The following is a 25,710-nucleotide window of genomic DNA, read 5'->3' as shown; positions in this document are numbered from 1 at the left end:
TTCTGTACCACCTGTGGTGTTCATTCCTACATTATGGTATATCAATCTATCTATTCTGTACCACCGGTGGTGTTGATTCCTACATTATACCACATCACTATTCTGTACCACCAGTGATGTTGATTCCTACATTAAACCACATCACTATACTGTACCACCAGTGGTGTTGATTCCTACATTATACCACATCACTATTCTGTACCACCTGTGGTGTTGATACCTTCATTATACCACATCACTATTCTGTACCACCAGTGGTGTTCATTCCTACATTATACCACATCACTATTCTGTTCCACCAGTGGTGTTGATACCTTCATTATACCACATCACTATTCTGTACCACCAGTGGTGTTGAAACCTACATTATACCACATCACTATTCTGTACCACCAGTGGTGTTGATTTCTACATTAAACCACATCACTATTCTGTACCACCAGTGGTGTTGATTTCTACTTTAAACCACATCGCTATACTGTACCACCAGTGGTGTTGACGCCTTCATTATACCACATCACTATTCTGTACCACCAGTGGTGTTGATACCTACATTATACCACATCACTATTCTGTACCACCAGTGGTGTTGATTTCTACATTAAACCACATCACTATTCTGTACCACCAGTGGTGTTGATTTCTACATTAAACCACATCACTATTCTGTACCACCAGTGGTGTTGATACCTACATTATACCACATCACTATTCTGTACCACCAGTGGTGTTGATACTTACATTATACCACATCACTATTCTGTACCACCAGTGGTGTTGATACCTACATTATACCACATCACTATTCTGTACCACCAGTGATGTTGATTCCTACATTAAACCACATCACTATACTGTACCACCAGTGGTGTTGATTCCTACATTATACCACATCACTATTCTGTACCACCTGTGGTGTTCATTCCTACATTATACCACATCACTATTCTGTACCACCTGTGGTGTTCATTCCTACATTATACCACATCACTATACTGTACCACCTGTGGTGTTCATTCCTACATTATACCATATCACTATTCTGTACCACCAGTGGTGTTGATTCCTATACCACATCACTATTCTGTACCACCAGTGGTGTTGATTCCTACATTATACCACATCACTATACTGTACCACCAGTTTTGTTAATTCCTATACAACATCAATATACTGTACCACCGGTTTTGTTGATTCCTATACAACATCAATATTCTGTACCACCAGTTTTGTTGATTCCTATACCACATCAATATACAGTACCACCAGTTTTGTTGATTCCTATACAACATCAATATACTGTACCACCAGTGGTGTTGATTTCTACATTAAACCACATCACTATTCTGTACCACCAGTGGTGTTGATACCTACATTATACCACATCACTATTCTGTACCACCAGTGGTGTTGATACCTACATTATACCACATCACTATTCTGTACCACCAGTGGTGTTGCTATCTATACCACATCACTATTCTGTACCACCAGTGATGTTGATTCCTACATTAAACCACATCACTATACTGTACCACCAGTGGTGTTGATTCCTACATTATACCACATCACTATTCTGTACCACCAGTGGTGTTGTTATCTATACCACATCACTATTCTGTACCACCAGTGGTGTTGTTATCTATACCACATCACTATACTGTACCACCAGTGGTGTTGATACCTACATTAAACCACATCACTATACTGTACCACCAGTGGTGTTGATACCTACATTAAACCACATCACTATTCTGTACCACCTGTGGTGTTCATTCCTACATTATACCATATCACTATTCTGTACCACCAGTGGTGTTGATTCCTACATTATACCACATCACTATTCTGTACCACCAGTGGTGTTGATTCCTACATTATACCACATCACTATACTGTACCACCAGTTTTGTTGATTCCTATACAACATCACTATACTGTACCACCAGTTTTGTTGATTCCTATACAACATCAATATACTGTACCACCAGTTTTGTTGATTCCTATACAACATCAATATACTGTACCACCAGTTTTGTTGATTCCTATACAACATCAATATTCTGTACCACCAGTTTTGTTGATTCCTATACCACATCAATATACTGTACCACCAGTTTTGTTGATTCCTATACAACATCAATATACTGTACCACCAGTGGTGTTGATTTCTACAGTTTACCACATCACTATTCTGTACCACCAGTGGTGTTGATATCTATACCACATCACTATTCTGTACCACCAGTGGTGTTGATACCTACATTATACCACATCACTATACTGTACCACCAGTGGTGTTGATACCTTCATTATACCACATCACTATTCTGTACCACCTGTGGTGTTCATTCCTACATTATACCACATCACTATTCTGTACCACCTGTGGTGTTCATTCCTACATTATACCACATCACTATACTGTAGCACCAGTGGTGTTGATACCTACATTAAACCACATCACTATTCTGTACCACCTGTGGTGTTCATTCCTACATTATACCACATCACTATACTGTACCACCAGTGGTGTTGATTCCTACATTATACCACATCACTATACTGTAGCACCAGTGGTGTTGATACCTACATTAAACCACATCACTATTCTGTACCACCTGTGGTGTTCATTCCTACATTATACCACATCACTATACTGTACCACCAGTGGTGTTCATTCCTACATTATACCACATCACTATACTGTACCACCAGTGGTGTTGATTCCTACATTATACCACATCACTATTCTGTACCACCTGTGGTGTTCATTCCTACAATATACCATATCACTATTCTGTACCACCAGTGGTGTTGATTCCTATACCACATCAATATACTGTACCACCAGTTTTGTTGATTCCTATACAACATCAACATACTGTACCACCAGTTTTGTTGATTCCTATACAACATCAATATACTGTACCACCGGTTTTGTTGATTCCTATACAACATCAATATTCTGTACCATCAGTTTTGTTGATTCCTATACCACATCAATATACTGTACCACCAGTTTTGTTGATTCCTATACAACATCAACATACTGTACCACCAGTTTTGTTGATTCCTATACAACATCAATATACTGTACCACCGGTTTTGTTGATTCCTATACAACATCAATATTCTGTACCACCAGTTTTGTTGATTCCTATACCACATCAATATACTGTACCACCAGTTTTGTTGATTCCTATACAACATCAATATACTGTACCATTTGTTTTGTTGATTCCTATTCAACATCAATATACTGTACCACCAGTGGTGTTGATTTCTACATTAAACCACATCACTATTCTGTACCACCAGTGGTGTTGATACCTACATTATACCACATCACTATTCTGTACCACCAGTGGTGTTGTTATCTATACCACATCACTATTCTGTACCACCAGTGATGTTGATTCCTACATTAAACCACATCACTATACTGTACCACCAGTGGTGTTGATTCCTACATTAAACCACATCGCTATACTGTACCACCAGTGGTGTTGATTTCTACATTAAACCACATCACTATACTGTACCACCTGTGGTGTTCATTCCTACATTATACCACATCACTATTCTGTACCACCAGTGGTGTTGATTCCTACATTATACCACATCACTATACTGTACCACCAGTTTTGTTGATTCCTATACAACATCACTATACTGTACCACCAGTTTTGTTGATTGCTATACAACATCAATATACTGTACCACCAGTTTTGTTGATTCCTATACAACATCAATATACTGTACCACCAGTTTTGTTGATTCCTATACAACATCAATATTCTGTACCACCAGTTTTGTTGATTCCTATACAACATCAATATACTGTACCACCAGTGGTGTTGATTTCTACATTAAACCACATCACTATTCTGTACCACCAGTGGTGTTGATTCCTACAGTTTACCACATCACTATTCTGTACCACCAGTGGTGTTGATATCTATACCACATCACTATACTGTACCACCAGTGGTGTTGATACCTTCATTATACCACATTACTATTCTGTACCACCAGTGGTTTTGATACCTACATTAAACCACATCACTATACTGTACCACCAGTGGTGTTGATACCTTCATTATACCACATCACTATTCTGTACCACCAGTGGTGTTGATACCTACATTATACCACATCACTATTCTTTACCACCAGTGGTGTTGATACCTACATTAAACCACATCACTATTATGTACCACCAGTGGTGTTGATTCCTACAGTTTACCACATCACTATTCTGTACCACCAGTGGTGTTGATATCTATACCACATCACTATACTGTACCACCAGTGGTGTTGATTTCTACATTAAACCACATCGCCATAGTGTACCACCAGTGGTGTTGATACCTTCATTATACCACATCACTATTCTGTACCACCTGTGGTGTTCATTCCTACATTATACCACATCACTATTCTGTACCACCTGTGGTGTTCATTCCTACATTATACCACATCACTATTCTGTACCACCTGTGGTGTTCATTCCTACATTATACCACATCACTATACTGTAGCACCAGTGGTGTTGATACCTACATTAAACCACATCACTATTCTGTACCACCTGTGGTGTTCATTCCTACATTATACCACATCACTATACTGTACCACCAGTGGTGTTGATTCCTACATTATACCACATCACTTTTCTGTACCACCTGTGGTGTTCATTCCTACATTATACCACATCACTATTCTGTACCACCTGTGGTGTTCATTCCTACATTATACCACATCACTATACTGTACCACCAGTGGTGTTGATACCTACATTATACCACATCACTATTCTGTACCACCAGTGGTGTTGCTATCTATACCACATCACTATACTGTACCACCAGTGGTGTTGATACCTACATTAAACCACATCACTATACTGTACCACCAGTGGTGTTGATTCCTACATTATACCACATCACTATACTGTTCCACCAGTGGTGTTGATACCTACATTAAACCACATCACTATACTGTTCCACCAGTGGTGTTGATACCTACATTATACCACATCACTATACTGTACCACCAGTGGTGTTGATACCTACATTATACCACATCACTATTCTGTACCACCTGTGGTGTTCATTCCTACATTATACCACATCACTATTCTGTACCACCAGTGGTGTTGATTCCTATACCACATCAATATACTGTACCACCAGTTTTGTTGATTCCTATACAACATCAACATACTGTACCACCAGTTTTGTTGATTCCTATACAACATCAATATACTGTACCACCGGTTTTGTTGATTCCTATACAACATCAATATTCTGTACCATCAGTTTTGTTGATTCCTATACCACATCAATATACTGTACCACCAGTTTTGTTGATTCCTATACAACATCAACATACTGTACCACCAGTTTTGTTGATTCCTATACAACATCAATATACTGTACCACCGGTTTTGTTGATTCCTATACAACATCAATATTCTGTACCACCAGTTTTGTTGATTCCTATACCACATCAATATACTGTACCACCAGTTTTGTTGATTCCTATAAACCATCAATATACTGTACCATTTGTTTTGTTGATTCCTATTCAACATCAATATACTGTACCACCAGTGGTGTTGATTTCTACATTAAACCACATCACTATTCTGTACCACCAGTGGTGTTGATACCTACATTATACCACATCACTATTCTGTACCACCAGTGGTGTTGTTATCTATACCACATCACTATTCTGTACCACCAGTGATGTTGATTCCTACATTAAACCACATCACTATACTGTACCACCAGTGGTGTTGATTCCTACATTAAACCACATCGCTATACTGTACCACCAGTGGTGTTGATTTCTACATTAAACCACATCGCTATACTGTACCACCTGTGGTGTTCATTCCTACATTATACCACATCACTATTCTGTACCACCAGTGGTGTTGATTCCTACATTATACCACATCACTATACTGTACCACCAGTTTTGTTGATTCCTATACAACATCACTATACTGTACCACCAGTTTTGTTGATTGCTATACAACATCAATATACTGTACCACCAGTTTTGTTGATTCCTATACAACATCAATATACTGTACCACCAGTTTTGTTGATTCCTATACAACATCAATATTCTGTACCACCAGTTTTGTTGATTCCTATACAACATCAATATACTGTACCACCAGTGGTGGCTCAGTCGGTAGAGCATGGCGCTTGCAACGCCAAGCGTCGTGGGTTCGATTCCCGCTGGGGCCACCCATATGTAAAAGTGGCCCCAGTCACTATACTGTACCACCAGTGGTGTTGATACCTTCATTATACCACATTACTATTCTGTACCACCAGTGGTGTTGATACCTACATTAAACCACATCACTATACTGTACCACCAGTGGTGTTGATACCTTCATTATACCACATCACTATTCTGTACCACCAGTGGTGTTGATACCTACATTATACCACATCACTATTCTTTACCACCAGTGGTGTTGATACCTACATTAAACCACATCACTATTATGTACCACCAGTGGTGTTGATTCCTACAGTTTACCACATCACTATTCTGTACCACCAGTGGTGTTGATATCTATACCACATCACTATACTGTACCACCAGTGGTGTTGATACCTTCATTATACCATATCACTATTCTTTACCACCAGTGGTGTTGATACCTACATTAAACCACATCACTATTATGTACCACCAGTGGTGTTAATTTCTACATTAAACCACATCACTATTCTGTACCACCAGTGGTGTTGATTCCTACAGTTTACCACATCACTGTACTGTACCCCCATCGGTGTTGATATCTATACCATATCACTATACTGTATCCCCAGTGGTGTTTATTCCTGTACCACAACACCATACTGCACTCCTCATCTCCTCATTTAAAACCATGGTTATTACACATGCACATAATTTACAGTGATTATATACACTGAGTGTACAACACATTAAGAACATATTATGTTGCGCCCTTTTTTGCCTTCAGAACAGCCTCAATTTGTCAGGCATGGACTCTACAAGGTGTCAGAAGCATTCCACAGGGATGCTGGCCCATGTTGACTCCAATGCTTCCCACAGTTGTGTCAAGTCGGCAGGATGTCCTTTGGGTGGTGGACCATTCTTGATCACATGGGAAACTGTTGAGTGTGAAAAACCCCATGTAACAGTATTGCTTCCGTCCCTCTCCTCACCCCTGACTGGGCTCGAACCAGGGACCCTCTGCACACATCAACAACTGATACACTCCAAGCTTCGTTACCTATTGCTCCACAAAAGCCACGGCCCGGCATGGGAAACAACTACTTCAAGGTCTCAGAGTGAGTGATGTCACCGATTGAAATGCTATTAGCGCGCACCCTGCTAACTAGCGAGCCATTTCTCACGGGTTACACCAGCAGCGCTGAGGTTCTTGACATACTCAAACCGGTGCACCTGGCACGTACTACCATACCCCGTTCAAAAGCACAATCTTTTGTCTTGCCCATTCACCGTCTGAATGGCACGCATGCACAATCCATGTCTCAATTGTCTCAAGCCTTAAAAATCCTTCTTTAACCTGTCTCCGCCCCTTCATCTACACTGATGGAAGTAGATTTAACAGGCGACATCAATGAGGAATCATAGCTTTCACCTGGTCAGTCTATGTAATCCTAAAGTTTTGTATACTCAGTGTAAAACCATAGTGATTATACAGCCACATAATTTACAGTGCATTACCTGGGCTGATGTTGAGGAAACTATTAAACAGATGTGATATCAACTGATGCATAAGGAAGGTTGCACCAGCTGACTGTCTGGTGTGTCTACATGTGTGTGCGTGTGCACGTGACCTGTAGACAGACTCTCTTACCAGGGTGGGCATAGTGTGTTGCTGCTGACATGTCGCCGAAGGGGGGCTCAATAGGCATTATAATCTAATTTGAATAATGCAGCCGGAGTGCCTGTGGGATTGTGTGTGTGTGTGTGGGGGGGGGGGGGGGAATTCTCATGGAACCAGTTTTAAAATGTCTGCAGCAAATTGAGTTACAAAACCACAATGCTATCTGCAAAAATCAACTGTCAATTTGACGAAGATGTTTCGTTTTTGGCTAAGTGTCTTACGTTTTACATTTTCACCTGTTTTTTGTACATTTTCAGCCCAAATTCTCTATACCGCTGCGTCCAGATTCAATTCCCAGGTCATTTTATACCATTTTACTTTAGAAAACCTAACTTATTTGAATAAAACACATAACATGTTGCTGTAGTTTGTCCATAAATCATGCAAATTAAAGTCTACATTAAATAATATTTATAAGGTAAAAACAGTGTCTGTGGTCTCATTACACTTTTTCAAGTTCCTTTAAAAACTTAAAAAATAATAATGTTTTAGTCACCCATGATGCATCATCTAGAGGAGTAGTCATAGATGAGCACAAGTTAAAGTGGCACTCCAGTCTCCTTTTCAGCTCATTCAACACCTGATCTTCTTAACAAAAGGCACATCTCAATAGGTGGTCCAGGTAAGTAATGACATGGTACAAGTGGGGGGGGGGGGGCTTTCCTATTTTGTTCCTCAATCAAGGGGGAGGCTGATGACATCAGAGGCCACCATCAGACCAACTCCTTCAATGACCTACTCCTTGAAGTTTGCAGTTGTATCTAAAAAACACTATTTTGCTCAAAACATATTATTTCATCCTTTAGTGTGTGTAATTGACTGTATTTATGCTTGGCATATCGGTTTTCAACAGTAGAAGTTCCAAAATGGCTGGAGGATGTCTTTGTTAGTTTATTTGCTTATATTCCTTCAGAATGTGGTTCTTATTTTCAAACACCCCCTTCACCCCACTTGTCCTCATTACCAAAACGACTAAAATTGGAAAAAGTCAGAGAACCATTACTTTACCAATGTGGAGGCACGAATGGACTTTAGCGATGTGGTCAATTTTTATCTGAATCATAATGGCTGTTTCCTAATATTTGCAGATTGAACTAAGGGTCCCTTATTACAGAGAGCTTCTTAATTATTGACATAGCCTTGTTTTGTTCTCTACCTACAGTGCATTCAGAAAATATTTTCCACATTTTGTTGTATTACACAGTGGGATTCAAATGGATTTAACTGTCATTTTTTGTCAACGATCTACACAAAATACCATAATGTCAAAGTGGAAGAAAAATTTAAACATTTGTAAAAACAAAAAACAAAAAAACAGTAATATATCTTGATTCGATAAGTATTCAACCCCTGAGTCAATATATGTTAAAATCACCTTTGGCAGAGATTACGGCTGTAAATCTTTCTGTGTCAGTCTCTAGGAGCTTTCCACTCTGGAATGTGCAACATTTGGCCATTATTCTTTTCAAAATTTGTTAAACAACCATTTTAATGTCTTGGCATAGATTTTCAAGCAGATTCCTCTCTGGTACCTGAGTTAGGAAGGAAGTCTGTATTTTTGTAGAGACTGGGTGTGTTGATACACCATCCAACATCCAAAGTGTAAATAATAACTTCACCATGCTCAAAGGGGTATTCAATGTCTGCTTTTTATTTTTTACCCCTCTACCAAAAGGTGCCCTTGTTTGCGAGGCATTGGAAAACCTCCCTGGTCTTTGTGGTTGAATCTGTGTTTGAAATTCCCTGCTCGACTGAGAGACCTTACATATATTTGTATATGTGAGGTACAGAGATGGGGTAGTCATTAAAAAATCATGTTAAAAACTATTTTTGCACACAGAGTATGCAACTTACTTTGTGACTTGTTAAGCAAATATTTACTCCTGAACTTATTTAGGCTTACCATAACAAAAGGGTTGAACACTTATTGACTCAAGACATTTCAGGTTTTCGTTTTTAATTAATTTGTAAAACATTCGATAAAACATAATTCCACAACCCAGATGGTTTGGGATGAGTTGGACCGCAGAGTGAAGGAAAAGCAGCTAACAAGTGCTCAGTATTCACCCCCCTTGGCATTTTTCCTATTTTGTTGCCTTACAACCTGTAATTAAAATGGATTTTTGGGGGTTTGTATCATTTGATTTACACAACATGCCTACCACTTTGAAGATGCTAAATATTTTTTTTATTGTGAAACAAACAAGAAATAAGACAAAAAAATAAACTTGAGCGTGCATAACTATTCACCCCCCAAAAGTCAGTACTTTGTAGAACCTCCTTTTGCAGCAATTACAGCTGTAAGTCTCTTGGGGTATGTCTCTATAAGCTTGGCACATCTAGCCACTGGGATTTTTGCCCATTCTTCAAGGCAAAACTGCTCCAGCTCCTTCAAGTTGGATGGGTTCCGCTGGTGTACAGCAATCTGTCAGTCATACCACAGATTCTCAATTGGATTGAGGTCGAGGCTTTGACTAGGCCATTCCAAGATATTTAAATGTTTCCCCTGAAACCACTCGAGTGTTGCTTTAGCAGTATGCTTAGGGTCATTGTCCTGCTGAAAGGTGAACCTCCGTCCCAGTCTCAAATCTCTGGAAGACTGAAACAGGTTTCCCTCATGAAGTTCCCTGTATTTAGCGCCATCCATCATTCCTTCAATTCTGACTAGTTTCCCAGTCCCTGCCGATGAAAAACATCCCCACAGCATGATGCTGCCACCACCATGCTACACTGTGGGGATGGTATTCTTGGGGGGTGATGAGAGGTGTTGGGTTTGCGCCAGACATAGCGTTTTCCTTGATGGCCAAAAAGCTCAATTTTAGCCTCATCTGACCAGAGTACCTTCTTCCATATGTTTGGGGAGTCTCCCAGATGCCTTTTGGTGAACACCAAACTTGTTTGCTTATTTTATTCTTAAAGCAATGGCTTTTTTCTGGTTACTCTTCCGTAAAGCCCAGCTCTGTGGAGTGTACGGCTGAAAGTGGTCCTATGGACAGATACTCCAATCTCCGCTGTGGAGCTTTTACAGCTCCTTTAGTGTCATCTTTGGTCTCTTTGTTGCCTCTCTGATCAATGCCCTCCTTGCCTGGTCCTTGAGTTTTGGTGGGCGGCCCTCTCTTGGCAGATTTGTTGTGGTGCTATATTCTTTCCATTTTGTAATAATGGATTTAATGGTGCTCCGTGGGATGTTCAAAATTTCAGATATTTTTTTATAACCCAACCCTGATCTGTACTTACATTTACATTTAAGTCATTTAGCAGACGCTCTTATCCAGAGCGACTTACAAATTGGTGAATTCACCTTCTGACATCCAGTGGAACAGCCACTTTACAATAGTGCATCTAAATCATTTAAGGGGGGGGTGAGAAGGATTACTTATCCTATCCTAGGTATTCCTTGAAGAGGTGGGGTTTCAGGTGTCTCCGGAAGGTGGTGATTGACTCCGCTGTCCTGGCGTCGTGAGGGAGTTTGTTCCACCATTGGGGGGCCAGAGCAGCGAACAGTTTTGACTGGGCTGAGCGGGAACTGTACTTCCTCAGTGGTAGGGAGGCGAGCAGGCCAGAGGTGGATGAACGCAGTGCCCTTGTTTGGGTGTAGGGCCTGATCAGAGCCTGGAGGTACTGCGGTGCCGTTCCCCTCACAGCTCCGTAGGCAAGCACCATTGTCTTGTAGCGGATGCGAGCTTCAACTGGAAGCCAGTGGAGAGAGCGGAGGAGTGGGGTGACGTGACGTACTTCTCCACAACTTTGTCCCTGACCTGTTTGAAGAGCTCTTTGGTCTTCATGGTGCCACTTGCTTGGTGGTGCCCCTTGCTTAGTGGTGTTGCAGACTCTGGGGCCTTTCAGAACTGGTGTATAATTCCTGAGATCATGTGACAGATCATGTGACACTTAGATTGCACACAGGTGGACATCTGAAGGTAATTGGTTGCACCAGATCTTATTGAGGGGCTTCATAGCAAAAGGGTGAATTCATATGCCACTTTTCCGTTTTCGTTTTTAGAATTTTTTTAAACAAGTCATTTTTTTTCCATGACATGAAATCAAAATAAAAATCTATTTAAATTACAGGTTGTAATGCAACAAATAGAAAAAATGCCAAAGGGGATGAATACTTTTGTTGGAACTCCTTCAAGACTGTTGGAAAACCATTCCTCATGAAGCTTGTTGAGAGAATGCTAAGAGTGTGCAAAGCTGTCATCAAGGCAAAGGGTGGCTACTTTGAATAATCTAAAATCTAAAACCTTTGGACATGATTCCATATATGTTATTTGGAATCAAAAAGTATTTTGTCAGCCACCAATTGTGCAAGTTCTCCCACTTAAAAAGATGAGAGAGGCCTGTGAATTTCATCAAAGGTACACTTCAACTATGACAGACAAAATTAGAAAAAAAATCCAGAAAATCACATTGTAGGATTTTTTATGAATTTATTTGCAAATTATGGTGGAAAATAAGTATTTGGTCACCTACAAACAAGCAAGATTTCTGGCTCTCACAGACCTGTAACTTCTTTAAGAGGCTCCTCTGTCCTCCACTCGTTATCTGTATTAATGGCACCTGTTTGAACTTGTTATCAGTATAAAAGACACCTGTCCACAACTTCAAACAGTCACACTCCAAACTCCACTATGGCCAAGACCAAAGAGCTGTCAAAGGACACCAGAAACAAAATTGTAGACCTGCACCAGGCTGGGAAGACTGAATATGCAATAGGTAAGCAGCTTGGTTTGAAGAAATCATCTGTGGGAGCAATTATTAGGAAATGGAAGACATACAAGACCACTGATAATCTCCCTCGATCTGGGGCTCCACGCAAGATCTCACCCCGTGGGGTCAAAATGATCACAAGAACGGTGAGCAAAAATCCCAGAACCACACGGGGGGACCTAGTGAATGACCTGCAGAGAGCTGGGACCAAAGTAACAAAGCCTACCATCAGTAACACAGTATGCTGCCAGGGACTCAAATCCTGCAGTGCCAGACGTGTCCCCCTGCTTAAGCCAGTACATGTCCAGGCCCGTCTGAAGTTTGCTAGAGAGCATTTGGATGATCCAGAAGAAGATTGGGAGAATGTGATATGGTCAGATAAAAACTCAACTCGTCGTGTTTGGAGGACAAAGAATGCTGAGTTGCATCCAGAGAACACCATACCTACTGTGAAGCATGGGGGTGGAAACATCATGCTTTGGGGCTGTTTTTCTGCAAAGGGACCAGGACAACTGATCTGTGTAAAGGAAAGAATGAATGGGGCCATGTATCGTGAGATTTTGAGTGAAAACCTCCTTCCATCAGCAAGGGCATTGAAGATGAAACGTGGCTGGGTCTTTCAGCATGACAATGATCCCAAACACACCGCCCGGGCAACGAAGGAGTGGCTTCGTAAGAAGCATTTCAAGGTCCTGGAGTGGCCTAGCCAGTCTCCAGATCTCAACCCATAGAAAGTCTTTGGAGGGAGTTGAAAGTCCGTGTTGCCCAGCAACAGCCCCAAAACATCACTGCTCTAGAGGAGATCTGCATGGAGGATTGGGCCAAAATACCAGCAACAGTGTGTGAAAAACTTGTGAAGACTTACAGAAAACGTTGGACCTCTGTCATTGCCAACAAAGGGTATATAACAAATTATTGAGATAAACTTTTGTTATTGACCAAATACTTATTTTCCACCATAATTTGCAAGTAAATGAATTAAAAATCCTACAATGTGATTTTCTGGATTTTTCTTTTTCTCATTTTGTCTGTCATAGTTGAAGTGTACCTATGATGAAAATTACAGGCCTCTCTCATCTTAATCTCAATGATCCAAGAGAAAATGACAAGACAAATTACACTTGAGAATTTTTGCATCAAATGTCAGTTCCGTGAGAATGACCCATGTGTGTGTGTGAGCATACTCACTCCTCTTTTTTGGAGTGTGTGTGTGTGTGTGTGTGTGTGTGTGTGTGTGTGTGTGTGTGTGTGTGTGTGTGTGTGTGTGTGTGTGTGTGTGTGTGTGTGTGTGTGTGTGTGTGTGTGTGGTGTGTGTGTGTGTGTGTGTGTGTGTATGTGTGTTTGTGTGTGTGTGTGTGTGTGTGTGTGTGGTGTGTGTGTGTGTGTGTTTGTTTGTGTGTGTGTGTGTGTGTGGTGTGTGAGTGTGTGTGTGTGTGCAAACTCTCTCCTCTTTCTGAGGTGTGTGCTTTAGTGTGTGTGTTGTATGTGTATGTTGTCATGACGTTGGCCTGTTGGCGGAGGTTTTTGACCCCTATAAATAGCTTTCCCCTTTTCTCTCTCTCTACTTTATAGAGTTGACACTTGTAAAGACTTTGTAACATAGAGAGTCTGGTAACATCCAAAAGGTGGGAAACGGAACCATATTTCGGAAATCCAACCAGTTGAAAATATGCGTTGGTACTTATTGAATATGATCTCAAATCAGTTGTTGTCTGAGATATTACTACTAATGACAGGATGACATAAACTGTACCTTGGAAAGTCGACACATTCTAGTTCAGATTAAATGCTTAAATGCTTAAATATGAAACTATTTGTGAAAAGATTAAATGTAATTTTAGCTTCTTAAATGAGAGAACGGTGTGTCATAGAGAAACTCACTCAGAGGCCCCGCCCAAGTGAACAGACATTGGTTGTAAACTACGAAACATACAAGAAAATTCAACTTTCTGTTCCGAGGACGTGAGGATGACAGTCCTACGTTAAAAAACAAAATTAGCATCGTGTTCAATGTGAAGGTGACTATCGACACACCGAAAGGATGAATTTCGACTATAACTGCAAGAATATAGCTCGATCTTAAAATTATGGCAACTTGGTATGAACTTTGAACTCTTATTCACTCCAGAAGTGATACCTCCTAGCCGTTAAGTTAGCAGCAGCCACTGTTGATTGTGGGCTAGGAAAGGACAGACGACGTATGCAGTCTAGCACACACAACGATACTACAAGGTATCCAGTTTACCACCAAAGACATTCTTCAGAGGACAAGAGATCCCTGCTGGGCAACCCGGCCTTCCATCTGCGACAAACCCATTGAAGCGCAGCTCAGAGTAAATATTCCTTGCATTTTCCTTTTCCAAATGGGAGGTTATTTAGAATGCATAAGATTCTGTATTTACGATAGCATAGCTTTTCCCTTTGTTACTCAGTCTTCCTGCTCTTTCATTCAAAACCCAACCCCCTTTTTTTGTGTAACCAGCTGTCATATCTGTTCTGTCCGCTAGGGACGTTTTCCTTTATGACATAATTTGTAATCAATGTATGATCAATTCTGTGTAGATGTAATTCTGTGTGATTATTTAGGTATTTAGTAAATAAATAATTAAACCAAATTTTGTATTGCTGATTCAACTTGTTAGCCAGGGTTCGTGAAGATAACCAAGAATTTACAACTTTCAGATGAGACTGAATAAAGTGACGATTAAATATTGACTGCTACTGATGTAAAAGATTACTAGGTCTTTAAGAGTTTATTTGGAAGATAACAGCTCTATAAACATTATTTCGTGGTGCCCCGACTTTCTAGTTAATTACATTCATCTAATTAGCTTAATCAGGTAATATTAATTACAGAGAAATTATTTTATAGAATAGCATGTCATATCAATTAATCCGGCATAGCCAAAGACACGACAATGTATACAGTGTGTATGTATAAACTGTGTGTGTGTGCATACTCGCTCCTCTTTTTGAGGTGTGTCCTTTAGTGTGTGTGTTGTATGTGTATGTATACAGTGTGTATGTATAAACTGTGTGTGTGTGCATACTCGCTCCTCTTTTTGAGGTGTGTCCTTTAGTGTGTGTGTTGTATGTGTATGTATACAGTGTGTATGTATAAACAGTGTGTGTGTGCATACTCGCTCCTCTTTTTGAGGTGTGTCCTTTAGTGTGTGTGTTGTATGTGTATGTATACAGTGTGTATGTATAAACAGTGTGTGTGTGTTGTATGTGTATGTATACAGTGTGTATGTATAAACTGTGTGTGTGTGTGTTGTATGTGTATGTATACAGTGTGTATGTATAAACTGTGTGTGTGTGTGTTGTATGTGTATGTATACAGTGTGTATGTATAAACTGTGTGTGTGTGTGTTGTATGTGTATGTATACAGTGTGTATGTATAAACTGTGTGTGTGTGTGTTGTATGTGTATGTATACAGTGTGTGTATAAACTGTGTGTGTGTTGTATGTGTATGTATACAGTGTGTATGTATAAACTGTGTGTGTGTTGTATGTGTATGTATACAGTGTGTATGTATAAACTGTGTGCACACATGCTTGACTGCCACCAGCTTACTTCATTACACTGCTTTGTTTATGATATTTCGTTACTGAAAGGGATTCCCTGACATTGATTTGATTAAAAATGCTGACAGACAGACAAACAGACAGATACGATTCACTCCACACTCTTAGAAGAAAAGGTGCTATCTAGAACCTTAAAGGGTTCTTCGACAGTCCCCATAGGAGAACCCTTTGAAGAGCCCTTTTTTGGTTTCAGGTAGAACCCCTTTGGTTCCAGTTAGAACCCTTTTGGTTCCTTGTAGAACTCTTTCCACAGAGGGTTCTACATGGAACCCAAAAGGGTTCTACCTGGAACCAAAAAGCATTCTATCCGGAACCAAAAATTGTTATCCTATGGGGACAGCTGAAGAACCCTTTTGGAACCCTTTTTTTCACAAGCACAGTGATTGGAGCATTGATTGGCTGAGGACTGAATCGACTGACACATAAACACAGTCAAGGTGAACGACTCAGTGAAGAACTACTTCAGTGAAAGTGTGTGTGTGTGTGTCATCTGGCCTTGCCGATGTGTCATCATTCTGTTGCTCAATTATGTGTGTCTCGGTGACGGTGTAGGGTGACAACCCTTGATCAGTGTGTTTGGGAGAAAAAGGCAGTGATTATGAGAGTGCCTGCGTGTGTGTGTGCACGCGTGTATGAGCGTGGCCGTGTGTGGGCACAGGGTGGTAGTCCTTGCTGGTGAACACAGTGACTCAGTCTGAGAGTGAGTTATGAAACTGACACGCCATCTTGCCTTTAATGCTGACAGGAGAATATTATTATCAGATTGCTGTGTGTGTGTTGGCATGTGGACAACACTGCTACTGTCTATTTCATTACCACTAACGACAGATAGAAGAAATAAAGCACGGTTATCTATTACAGAGCACCGTGCTTCACATTTGCTTTGAAGAATCAATTGGATTTACTAACTGATATTGAGGGTGAACAAATAAAGTGTGCCTTAAACCAGCAACCATTTGGTAGACTGAAGGCACTTCCATCTGTGACATAAAGCTCCAGACAGACCACACCTTTCCCCACTTATCCCCCGATCGTACAGGCCTTTATTCGTTGAATCAGATGAAGCAGGTTAGTGTAGGGCTGGAGAAACAACTTGGTGACCAATGCTTAGTTCTTAGCCCAGGCTGTCAGTCATGTTAACCCATGCAGGGTCCTACAGGTGGTGGGGTTAATGACTAAGCTGGAGTAATGAGGCATGGCCTACCCTCTCATGACAGGTGTATGTACCATTAGAGGGTGGAGCAGAGGGAGGAAATGTTTTCAGGAACAGGCCATCCACCCGTATCTTTCTCTGACAGACTGGCTTTCACCCTTTCACCCACAGCCTCCCCATACGCTCTCTTTGTACCATCTGGAGCTCTGGTGCTCAGCTGTTTCCCGGCCCAACTCTCTCACACACCAGCCCGCTACAAGTTCAGCCTGCCTCCCACGTGTCAACTGGCCTCACCACAGCTGTCACCACCAGCACCAGCCAACCAGAACAGAGACCCCCCGTTCATATCCAGCTCTGCATCGCTCGTTTGAAGCAGGGCCTCTGAAATAAAAAGACAGATGATGCTCAAGCGCTTCTTCCCATGTCAGTAGGAGTTGTCAGGTCGCCACCGGAGTCCGAGCTGCAGGGGCAGCTGCTGCAGATAGGGGAGAGAGCTGAGCTGGGGATGGGGGAGAGAGCTGGGCTGGGTATAGGGGAGAGAGCTAGGCTGGGGATGGGGGGAGAGAGCTGGGCTGAGGATGGGGGAGAGAGCTGGGCTGGGGATGGGGGAGAGAGCTGGGCTGGGGATGGGGAAGAGAGCTGGGCTGGGGATGGGGAGAGAGCTGGGCTGGGGATGGGGGAGAGAGCTGGGCTGGGGATGGGGGAGAGAGCTGGGCTGGGGATGGGGGAGAGAGCTGGGCTGGGGATGGGGGAGAGAGCTGGGCTGGGGATGGGGGAGAGAGCTGGGCTGGGGATGGGGGAGAGAGCTGGGTTGGGGATGGGGGAGAGAGCTGGGCTGGGGATGGGGGAGAGAGCTGGGCTGGGTATAGGGGAGAGAGCTGGGCTGGGTATAGGGGAGAGAGCTAGGCTGGGGATGGGGGAGAAAGCTGGGCTGGGGATGTGGGAGAGAGCTGGGCTGGGGATGTGGGAGAGAGCTGGGCTGAGGATAGGGGAGAGACCTGGGCTGGGGATGTGGGAGAGAGCTGGGCTGGGGATGGGGGAGAGACCTGGGCTGGGGATGTGGGAGAGAGCTGGGCTGGGGATGGGGGAGAGAGCTGGGCTGAGGATGGGGGAGAGACCTGGGCTGGGTATAGGGGAGAGAGCTGGGCTGGGTATAGGGGAGAGACCTGGGCTGGGGATGTGGGAGAGAGCTGGGCTGGGGATGGGGGAGAGACCTGGGCTGGGGATGTGGGAGAGAGCTGGGCTGGGGATGGGGGAGAGAGCTGGGCTGAGGATGGGGGAGAGACCTGGGCTGGGTATAGGGGAGAGAGCTGGGCTGGGTATAGGGGAGAGACCTGGGCTGGGGATGTGGGAGAGAGCTGGGCTGGGGATGGGGGAGAGAGCTGGGCTGAGGATGGGGGAGAGACCTGGGCTGGGTATAGGGGAGAGAGCTGGGCTGGGTATAGGGGAGAGAGCTGGGCTGGGGATGTGGGAGAGAGCTGGGCTGGGGATGGGGGAGAGAGCTGGGCTGGGGATGTGGGAGAGAGCTGGGCTGGGGATGGGGGAGAGAGCTGGGCTGGGGATGTGGGAGAGAGCTGGGCTGGGGATGGGGGAGAGAGCTGGGCTGGGGATGGGGGAGAGACCTGGGCTGGGGATGTGGGAGAGAGCTGGGCTGGGGATGGGGGAGAGAGCTGGGCTGAGGATGGGGGAGAGACCTGGGCTGGGGATGGGGGAGAGAGCTGGGCTCTGTGGAGAGCTGGGCTCTGTGGAGGCTCCAATGTCGAGTAGCTGTTGTGTTGATTTGCTTGCCTTGCATCTTGTAGCTGACTAAAAAGCAGTTGTTCAAGGAATATTGTGCTGATTTGAAATATATGACCTCAGAATAAGACTGTTATCTGATCTGATGTTTGTGTGTGTATGTAAGTAAGCATTTCACTGTAAGGTTGTTGTATTGTGACAAATAAACCTGTTTGCACCTGGCGCACGTGACAAATAAACTTTTGATTTGATTTGATGTGTGATGCCGTATTCATATGATGTGTGTTGTTATTAGTGCATATCTATGTGTGTTTGTGTCTTTTAGCCACACAGAGGAAACCTGGGACACTCTATGCCCCTAGAGAGAAAGAGACGGAGAGATACCTGCAAATTATCAAAATCCAGAAAAGAGACGTTAAATTCTACAATCACCGAAAAGGAAGCGATTCCCAAACCTTCCATAACAAAGCCATCACCTACAGAGAGATGAACCTGGAGAAGAGTCCCCTGAGTAAGCTGGTCCTGGGGCTCTGTTCACAAACACAAACACACCCCACAGAGCCCCAGGACAGCAACACAATTAGACCCAACCAAATCATGAGAAAACCAAAAGATAAATACTTGACACATTGGAAAGAATTATCAAAAAAACAGAGCAAACTAGAATGCTTTTTGGCCCTGAACAGGGAGTAGACAGTGGCAGAATACCTGACCACTGTGACTGACCCAAACTTAAGGAAAGCTTTGACTATGTACAGACTCAGCGAGCATAGCCTTGCTATTGAGAAAGGCCGCCGTAGGCTGACCTGGCTCTCAAGAGAAGACAGGCTATGTGCTCACTGCCCACAAAATGAGGTAGAAACTGAGCTGCACTTCCTAACCTCCTGCCCAATGTATGACCATATTAGAGACACATATTTCTCTCAGATTACACAGATCCACAACGAATTCGGAAACAAAACCAATTTTGATCAACTCTCATATCTACTGGGTGAAACACCACAGTGTACCATCACAGCAGCAAGATTTGTGACCTGTTGCCACAAGAAAAGGTCAACCAGTGAAGAACAAACACCATTGTAAATACAACCCATATTTATGTGGATTTAATTTCCCTTTTGTACTTTAACCATTTGCACATATTTACAACACTGTATATATACATAATATGACATTTGTAATGTCTTTATGCTTTTTGAACTTCTGTGAGTGTAATGTTTACTGTTCATTTCATTGTATATTTCACTTTGGTTTATTATCTACTTCACTTGCTTTGGCAACATCAACATGTGTTTCACATGCCGATAAAGCCCCTTGAATTGAATTGAATTGAAATGAGATCTAGTCTGGTAGGCTAACTAACTGTGTGTCTCACACCTCAGCTGTGTCATCCCCACAAGGTCAGCCTGGAAGACACTCAGACTGGCTGGAGGCCTGGGGGTCACACTACAGGAAACACTAACAGGGTCATTATGGGGTCAGACAGACCTGACTTCATCTGTCAGCTTTAATCTCTGAAACTCTTTATTTATCCAGATGGAATAGGTGTAAATGGTGTGGCGGCAATCAGGTGGAAGCAGGTGTTAACAGCTACTCAGTCAGCTGAGAGCCCTGTAGAGGAGTCAGGCAGGGCAGACAGACAGGTGGAGGCAGCGTGTTGGAATGTCCTCTCTGTAAAGCTAACACTACTCTACTGGTGGGTCACTGGACATCAAGTAGCTCAGTGTATTAGCGCCTCAGTGAGACATATAACTGACTGGTTTGATTCAGTACTTCTACGGTCTGCAGATACAGCATTACACACACACACTGTACACACACACACACACTCAGTGTACACACACAGAGAAGCAAACCCCCCAGAGAGAGAGAGAAAAGGGGGAGACAAGGCCACAGACTCTGATAAAGAGAGCGAGCGCCCAGAGACGGCTGCTGTATTTAAACTCCATTACCACCAATGTCTCACTAATTAAACCTGTGTTTTAATTAGGATTTGGACAGCCAGGAAAAGAGGAGGGATAAAACAATTCATTATTCCAACATAATGTTGGGAATGTACTTGTAGGTTCTCTCAATCCCTTTGTCACCCCCAGGAAGGATTCACAGTGTGTGTGTGTGTGTGTGTGTGTGTGTGTGTGTGTGTGTGTGTGTGTGTGTGTGTGTGTGTGTGTGTGTGTGTGTGTGTGTGTGTGTGTGTGATTCTATTTGCAGGTGTATGTTGAGTGGCAGTGTCCTGTGGTCAGTCAGTGAAGTGATGCTCTTCTCTCGAACACAGTTAGACAGTAATGATTAGCCTACTGTTTTATGACTGTTTAGTGTTACAGCCAAAGTCACACCATATCCCCTGACCATGCTTCTCCCTCTCTCTCCATTGGCAGTGTGACGGAACTTGTATTTACATTGCCAAAACAAATTCAAACATTTTATCTCTCCTCGTTTCTTCTTCTCTCTCTCCCTCCCTCCCTCCCTCCCTCCCTCCCTCCCTCCCTCCCTCCCTCCCTCCCTCCCTCCCTCCCTCCCTCCCTCCCTCCCTCCCTCCCTCCCTCCCTCCCTCTCTCTCTCTGTTTTAGCGGCAGATGGAGTGCCAGTAAAGGATGGGGAACAGGTAAGCCTGACATTCAGGACTTTAACTATCACTCTTAATTCACACAGCTCAGCCACCATGTTACACCCAATGGCTCCAGCAGTGGGGTTCTCACTTCCACAAATGGGGATCTTGATCCCAGATGGTGACCAACATCAACTTTAACTCTACTACTGAAGCCATGAGTGCTACTGCATCTGCTTATAGAGTAGCTAGCTAGCGCACATGTTGCTGTTGGTTTGCTAAATTCCTCTACACTCAAAATGTAGCTGGAAGGAGGACCAACCACTGTGGTTGGCTCATTGCTGTTGCTATGACGTCTGCTGCTTCTCTGTCATGCCACAGTGCTGGCTCACTGTAGAACAGTAGGGGCATCACCCACCTCTCCTCCTCTCACTCCATCCCTCACTACTCTCCTCTCAGATCCTTTCCACTCCACTTCTCCTTTCAAGTCCTCTCTCCTCTCCTTCCTTTTGAGATACTGTTACTAAAATGATCTTCAGCACTTCTTGGATGATTTTGTGGCAGGAGAAAGAGGACCATTTAAATTGAAACCGAATGTACTGTACTGTGGATTGATTATGTATTTCTCCTGACACTTGTCCTTCAAAAATGTAATAAAAAGACAGACAGACAGACAGACAGACAGACAGACAGACAGAGACAGGGGGCTGAGGAACAGGCTAACAGAAGGGGGATGGTGACAGTCTAGATAAGCACCAGCGTCTGTCACACCACCTCTGAGTCTTGTATCAGCTGAATTGTTCCTGACAATACAAGAGCCGGGGCCTTAGAACCAGCAGGATGGCTTGGTGCCATGTCCCCTTACAGATGTGTTCAGTCTCCAGAAAACCTAGCTCTCATGTTCTCTCTCTTATTGTTACACTCTGTCTGTCTGTCTGTCTGTCTGTCTGTCTGTCTGTCTGTCTGTCTGTCTGTCTGTCTGTCTGTCTGTCTGTCTGTCTGTCTGTCTGTCTGTCTGTCTGCTGACACAGATCTCACCAGAGAGGACACTGACACCACTACCATCAGCCAGCTTACATCAGTTATAACACGCACACATGCGCACACACACACACACACACACACACACACACACACACACACACACACACACGCTTACGCACGCACGCACGTGCACGCGCACACACACACACACACACACCCCACACACACACACACACACACACACACACACACACACACACACACACACACACACATGAACACATGTGCACACATTCATACACACACGTGCGTACACGCTTGCACACAGACACTTCTGTATCAGCCCCCCCCCAACCCCCACTGTCATGGATAGTGCTCAGTGTTTGGTGTGTCAGATGTAACCAGAAGAGGAAATGAGAAGAGAGAGAGAATCATTCAGTCATAACATTTTCACTCTGCTATACTATGGAACTGACCTGGCGCTCAACTCCTCCCTTCTCTCTGTCGTTCTGGTCTTTGACTCTTCTCCTCTATCTTTCTGTTCTTTGAATCTTCTCCTCTCCATCTTTCTTGTCTTTGACTCCTCTCTATTTTTCTGGTCTTTGACTCTTCTCCTCCTCTGCCTTTCTGGACTTTGACTTCTCTCCTCCTCTATCTTCTGGGCTTTGACTCCTCTCCTCCTCTATCTTTCTGGGCTTTGACTCTCCTCCTCTATCTTTCTGGGCTTTGACTCCTCTCCTCCTCTATCTTTCTGGGTTTTAACTTCTCTCCTCCTCTATCTTTCTTGTTTTTGACTCCTCTCCTCCTCTATCTTTCTGGGCTTTGACTCCTCTCCTCCTCTATCTTTCTGGTCTTTGTCTCCTCTCCTCCTCTATCCTTCTTGTCTTTGACTCCTCTATCTTTCTGGGCTTTGCCTTTCCTCCTCTATATTTCTGGTCTTTGTCTCTCCTCATCTATCTTTCTGGTCTTTGACTCCTCTCCTTCTTTCTGGTCTTTGACTCCACTCTATCTTTCTGGTCTTTGTCTCTCCTCCTCTATCTTTCTGGCCTTTGTCTCCTTTCCTCCATCTTTCTGGTCTTTGCCTCTCCTCCTCTATCTTTCTGGGCTTTAACCCTCCTCCTCTATCTTTCTGGTCTTTGTCTCTCCTCCTCCATCTTTCTGGTCTTTGTCGCTCCTCCTCTATCTTTCTGGTCTGTCTCTCCTCCTCTATCTTTCTGGGCTTTGCCTTTCCTCCTCCATCTTTCTGGTCTTTGTCTCTCCTCTATCTTTCTGGTCTTTGTCTTTCCTCTTCTATCTTTCTGGTTTTTGTCTCTCCTCCTCTATCTTTCTGGGCTTTAACTCTCTTCCTCTATCTTTCTGGTCTTTGCCTCTCCTCTATCTTTCTGGTCTTTGTCTCCTCTCCTCTCTCTTTCTGGTCTGTCTCTCCTCCTCTATCTTTTTTGTCTTTGACTCTGGGCTTTAACTCTCTTCCTATATCTTTTTGGCCTTTGTGTCTTCTCCTCTGTCTTTCTGGTAAAACCTTGTATTTGTCTCTTTGCGATCTTCTCCCTCTTTCCCTCTCCTATCCTTCTGTCTATTTCTGCATGTTGGTTATACTACTCTACCCCTGTCACTATCACTACTCTCGTCCTCCTCTTTGTCTCCTCCCATTTCTTCCATGCATGTGTACGTCTTTCTCTCCTTGTCTCTTGTTCCTACTCTCTTCCTCTCTCCTGCTCCTTCTTTCCCCATCCCTCTCTCCTCCTATTTTTCTCCTTCAGCATGGATGTTCAGACTTTTCATGGGAAAGAATCAATGTAAGTGTTGTGACATTATTCCTTCATCTACCTTTATTTCTCTATCTATTTGTTTTGATTTATTTGATTGAACTCACCTTAGGTAACCTACTACTTCGTCCCCTCACTTCCCCTCCCATCTAGCTCTCTCTATAGAGTATCTAACTCTCTCTATACAGTTCCCCTCCCATCTAACTCTCTCTATACACTCTCTCAATGTAGTAGTGCACTGAGCACTGTAGTGACCACAGCAAACAATCAACCAGTGTGAATGTGCACTATGGTTTTATTGATTGCAGATTATAAAAACAACACTCCCCATAATGCACTTCAACACGAAGTTGTTCGAACAACGACCTTGGGAAATTAAGATTTTTTTTGTCAAATGATGACATTGTTGCTTTTTGACGCTGTATTAACCCAATATCTACCTAACTTCTCCTCTCACCTACCCTCTGAACTCTGTGTGCTTCTGTGGCACACATCTCTTCCTCCATCTCTCTATCATCCTCTTCCCTCGCTCCTCTAGCTGTCTATGGAAGACACCACGTCCATCCTGCCTCGTCTGAAGAGGAACAACTCCAATAACTATGGGATCGGTGCTCTGGCTAAGTCCTCACTGACAGGTGTGTCAGGTGTGTGTCTGTCCTGTAACTGGTAAACTGACCCCATGTCAGCTCCCGCCTGGACAGGCGCTGGAGCCAACATGGCCCCACAGTGGGTTCCCCTGATTCACTTCCTCTCACCATAATGATAAAACTCATCAATGGCTGACCCCCAAGTCATTGGTGGAATAACACTTAAACCTAACAACAACCCTATAAAAAAATACACTACCCACAATACATTGTTATGCGGCTTGTTGAGTTAACAAGAGGTGAGTGGGAGGTGTAGTTGTTTGTCTGTTAAGTGGTTGTTAAGCAGCGTTGAACTACTCTAGTGTCTGTGTGATGTGTCTACTGTCTCTGAGTGTAGTCTGAGTTTGTGTCTGTGTGTTACAGTGTGTATAATTGTGTAATGTGCATTGTGCACTGCGCAGTGTGGTGCAGTTGTAATATACAGTGAAGTCTATTGGAATGTAGTGAACTGCCAACTCATCATATCTTGACTTGGACACATTAATTACTGAGCAAAGCCATAATGTAACCAGCAGACAGAATACAGACCGTCATGGCGGAACATGATTTCTAAAGTAGAGTGTCTTCCGCAGTGCACTGTATATATCAGCTGAGGATGTCTTAACAGACACTGCAGGGGGAGTGGGGTTTCTGCTTAGCCAGCGCAGGCAGCTTAGCAGAG

At 43.3% G+C, this 25,710-nt stretch overlaps 1 protein-coding gene across 3 annotated transcripts in view; it reads left to right on the top strand.

Annotated features, from left to right (window-relative positions):
* LOC135521911 (uncharacterized) overlaps window positions 1-25,710 on the top strand; it is a 51,217-nt gene that overhangs the window by 14,794 nt on the left and 10,713 nt on the right. The window contains exons 2-4 of one of the 3 annotated variants that reach the window (XM_064947719.1): window positions 21,675-21,709; window positions 24,397-24,432; window positions 24,941-25,037. In XM_064947719.1, coding sequence (XP_064803791.1) covers window positions 21,675-21,709; window positions 24,397-24,432; window positions 24,941-25,037 — 168 coding nt within the window. Of the gene's footprint in view, window positions 1-21,674; window positions 21,710-24,396; window positions 24,433-24,940; window positions 25,047-25,710 lie in introns of all 3 variants that reach the window. The other 2 variants (XM_064947718.1, XM_064947720.1) reach the window with 2 other exon arrangements.

Source organism: Oncorhynchus masou, chromosome 30, assembly GCF_036934945.1.
Source record: "Oncorhynchus masou masou isolate Uvic2021 chromosome 30, UVic_Omas_1.1, whole genome shotgun sequence".
Classification (NCBI taxonomy): Eukaryota; Metazoa; Chordata; class Actinopteri; order Salmoniformes; family Salmonidae; genus Oncorhynchus; species Oncorhynchus masou.
This window is presented reverse-complemented; position numbering and strand designations above follow the sequence as displayed.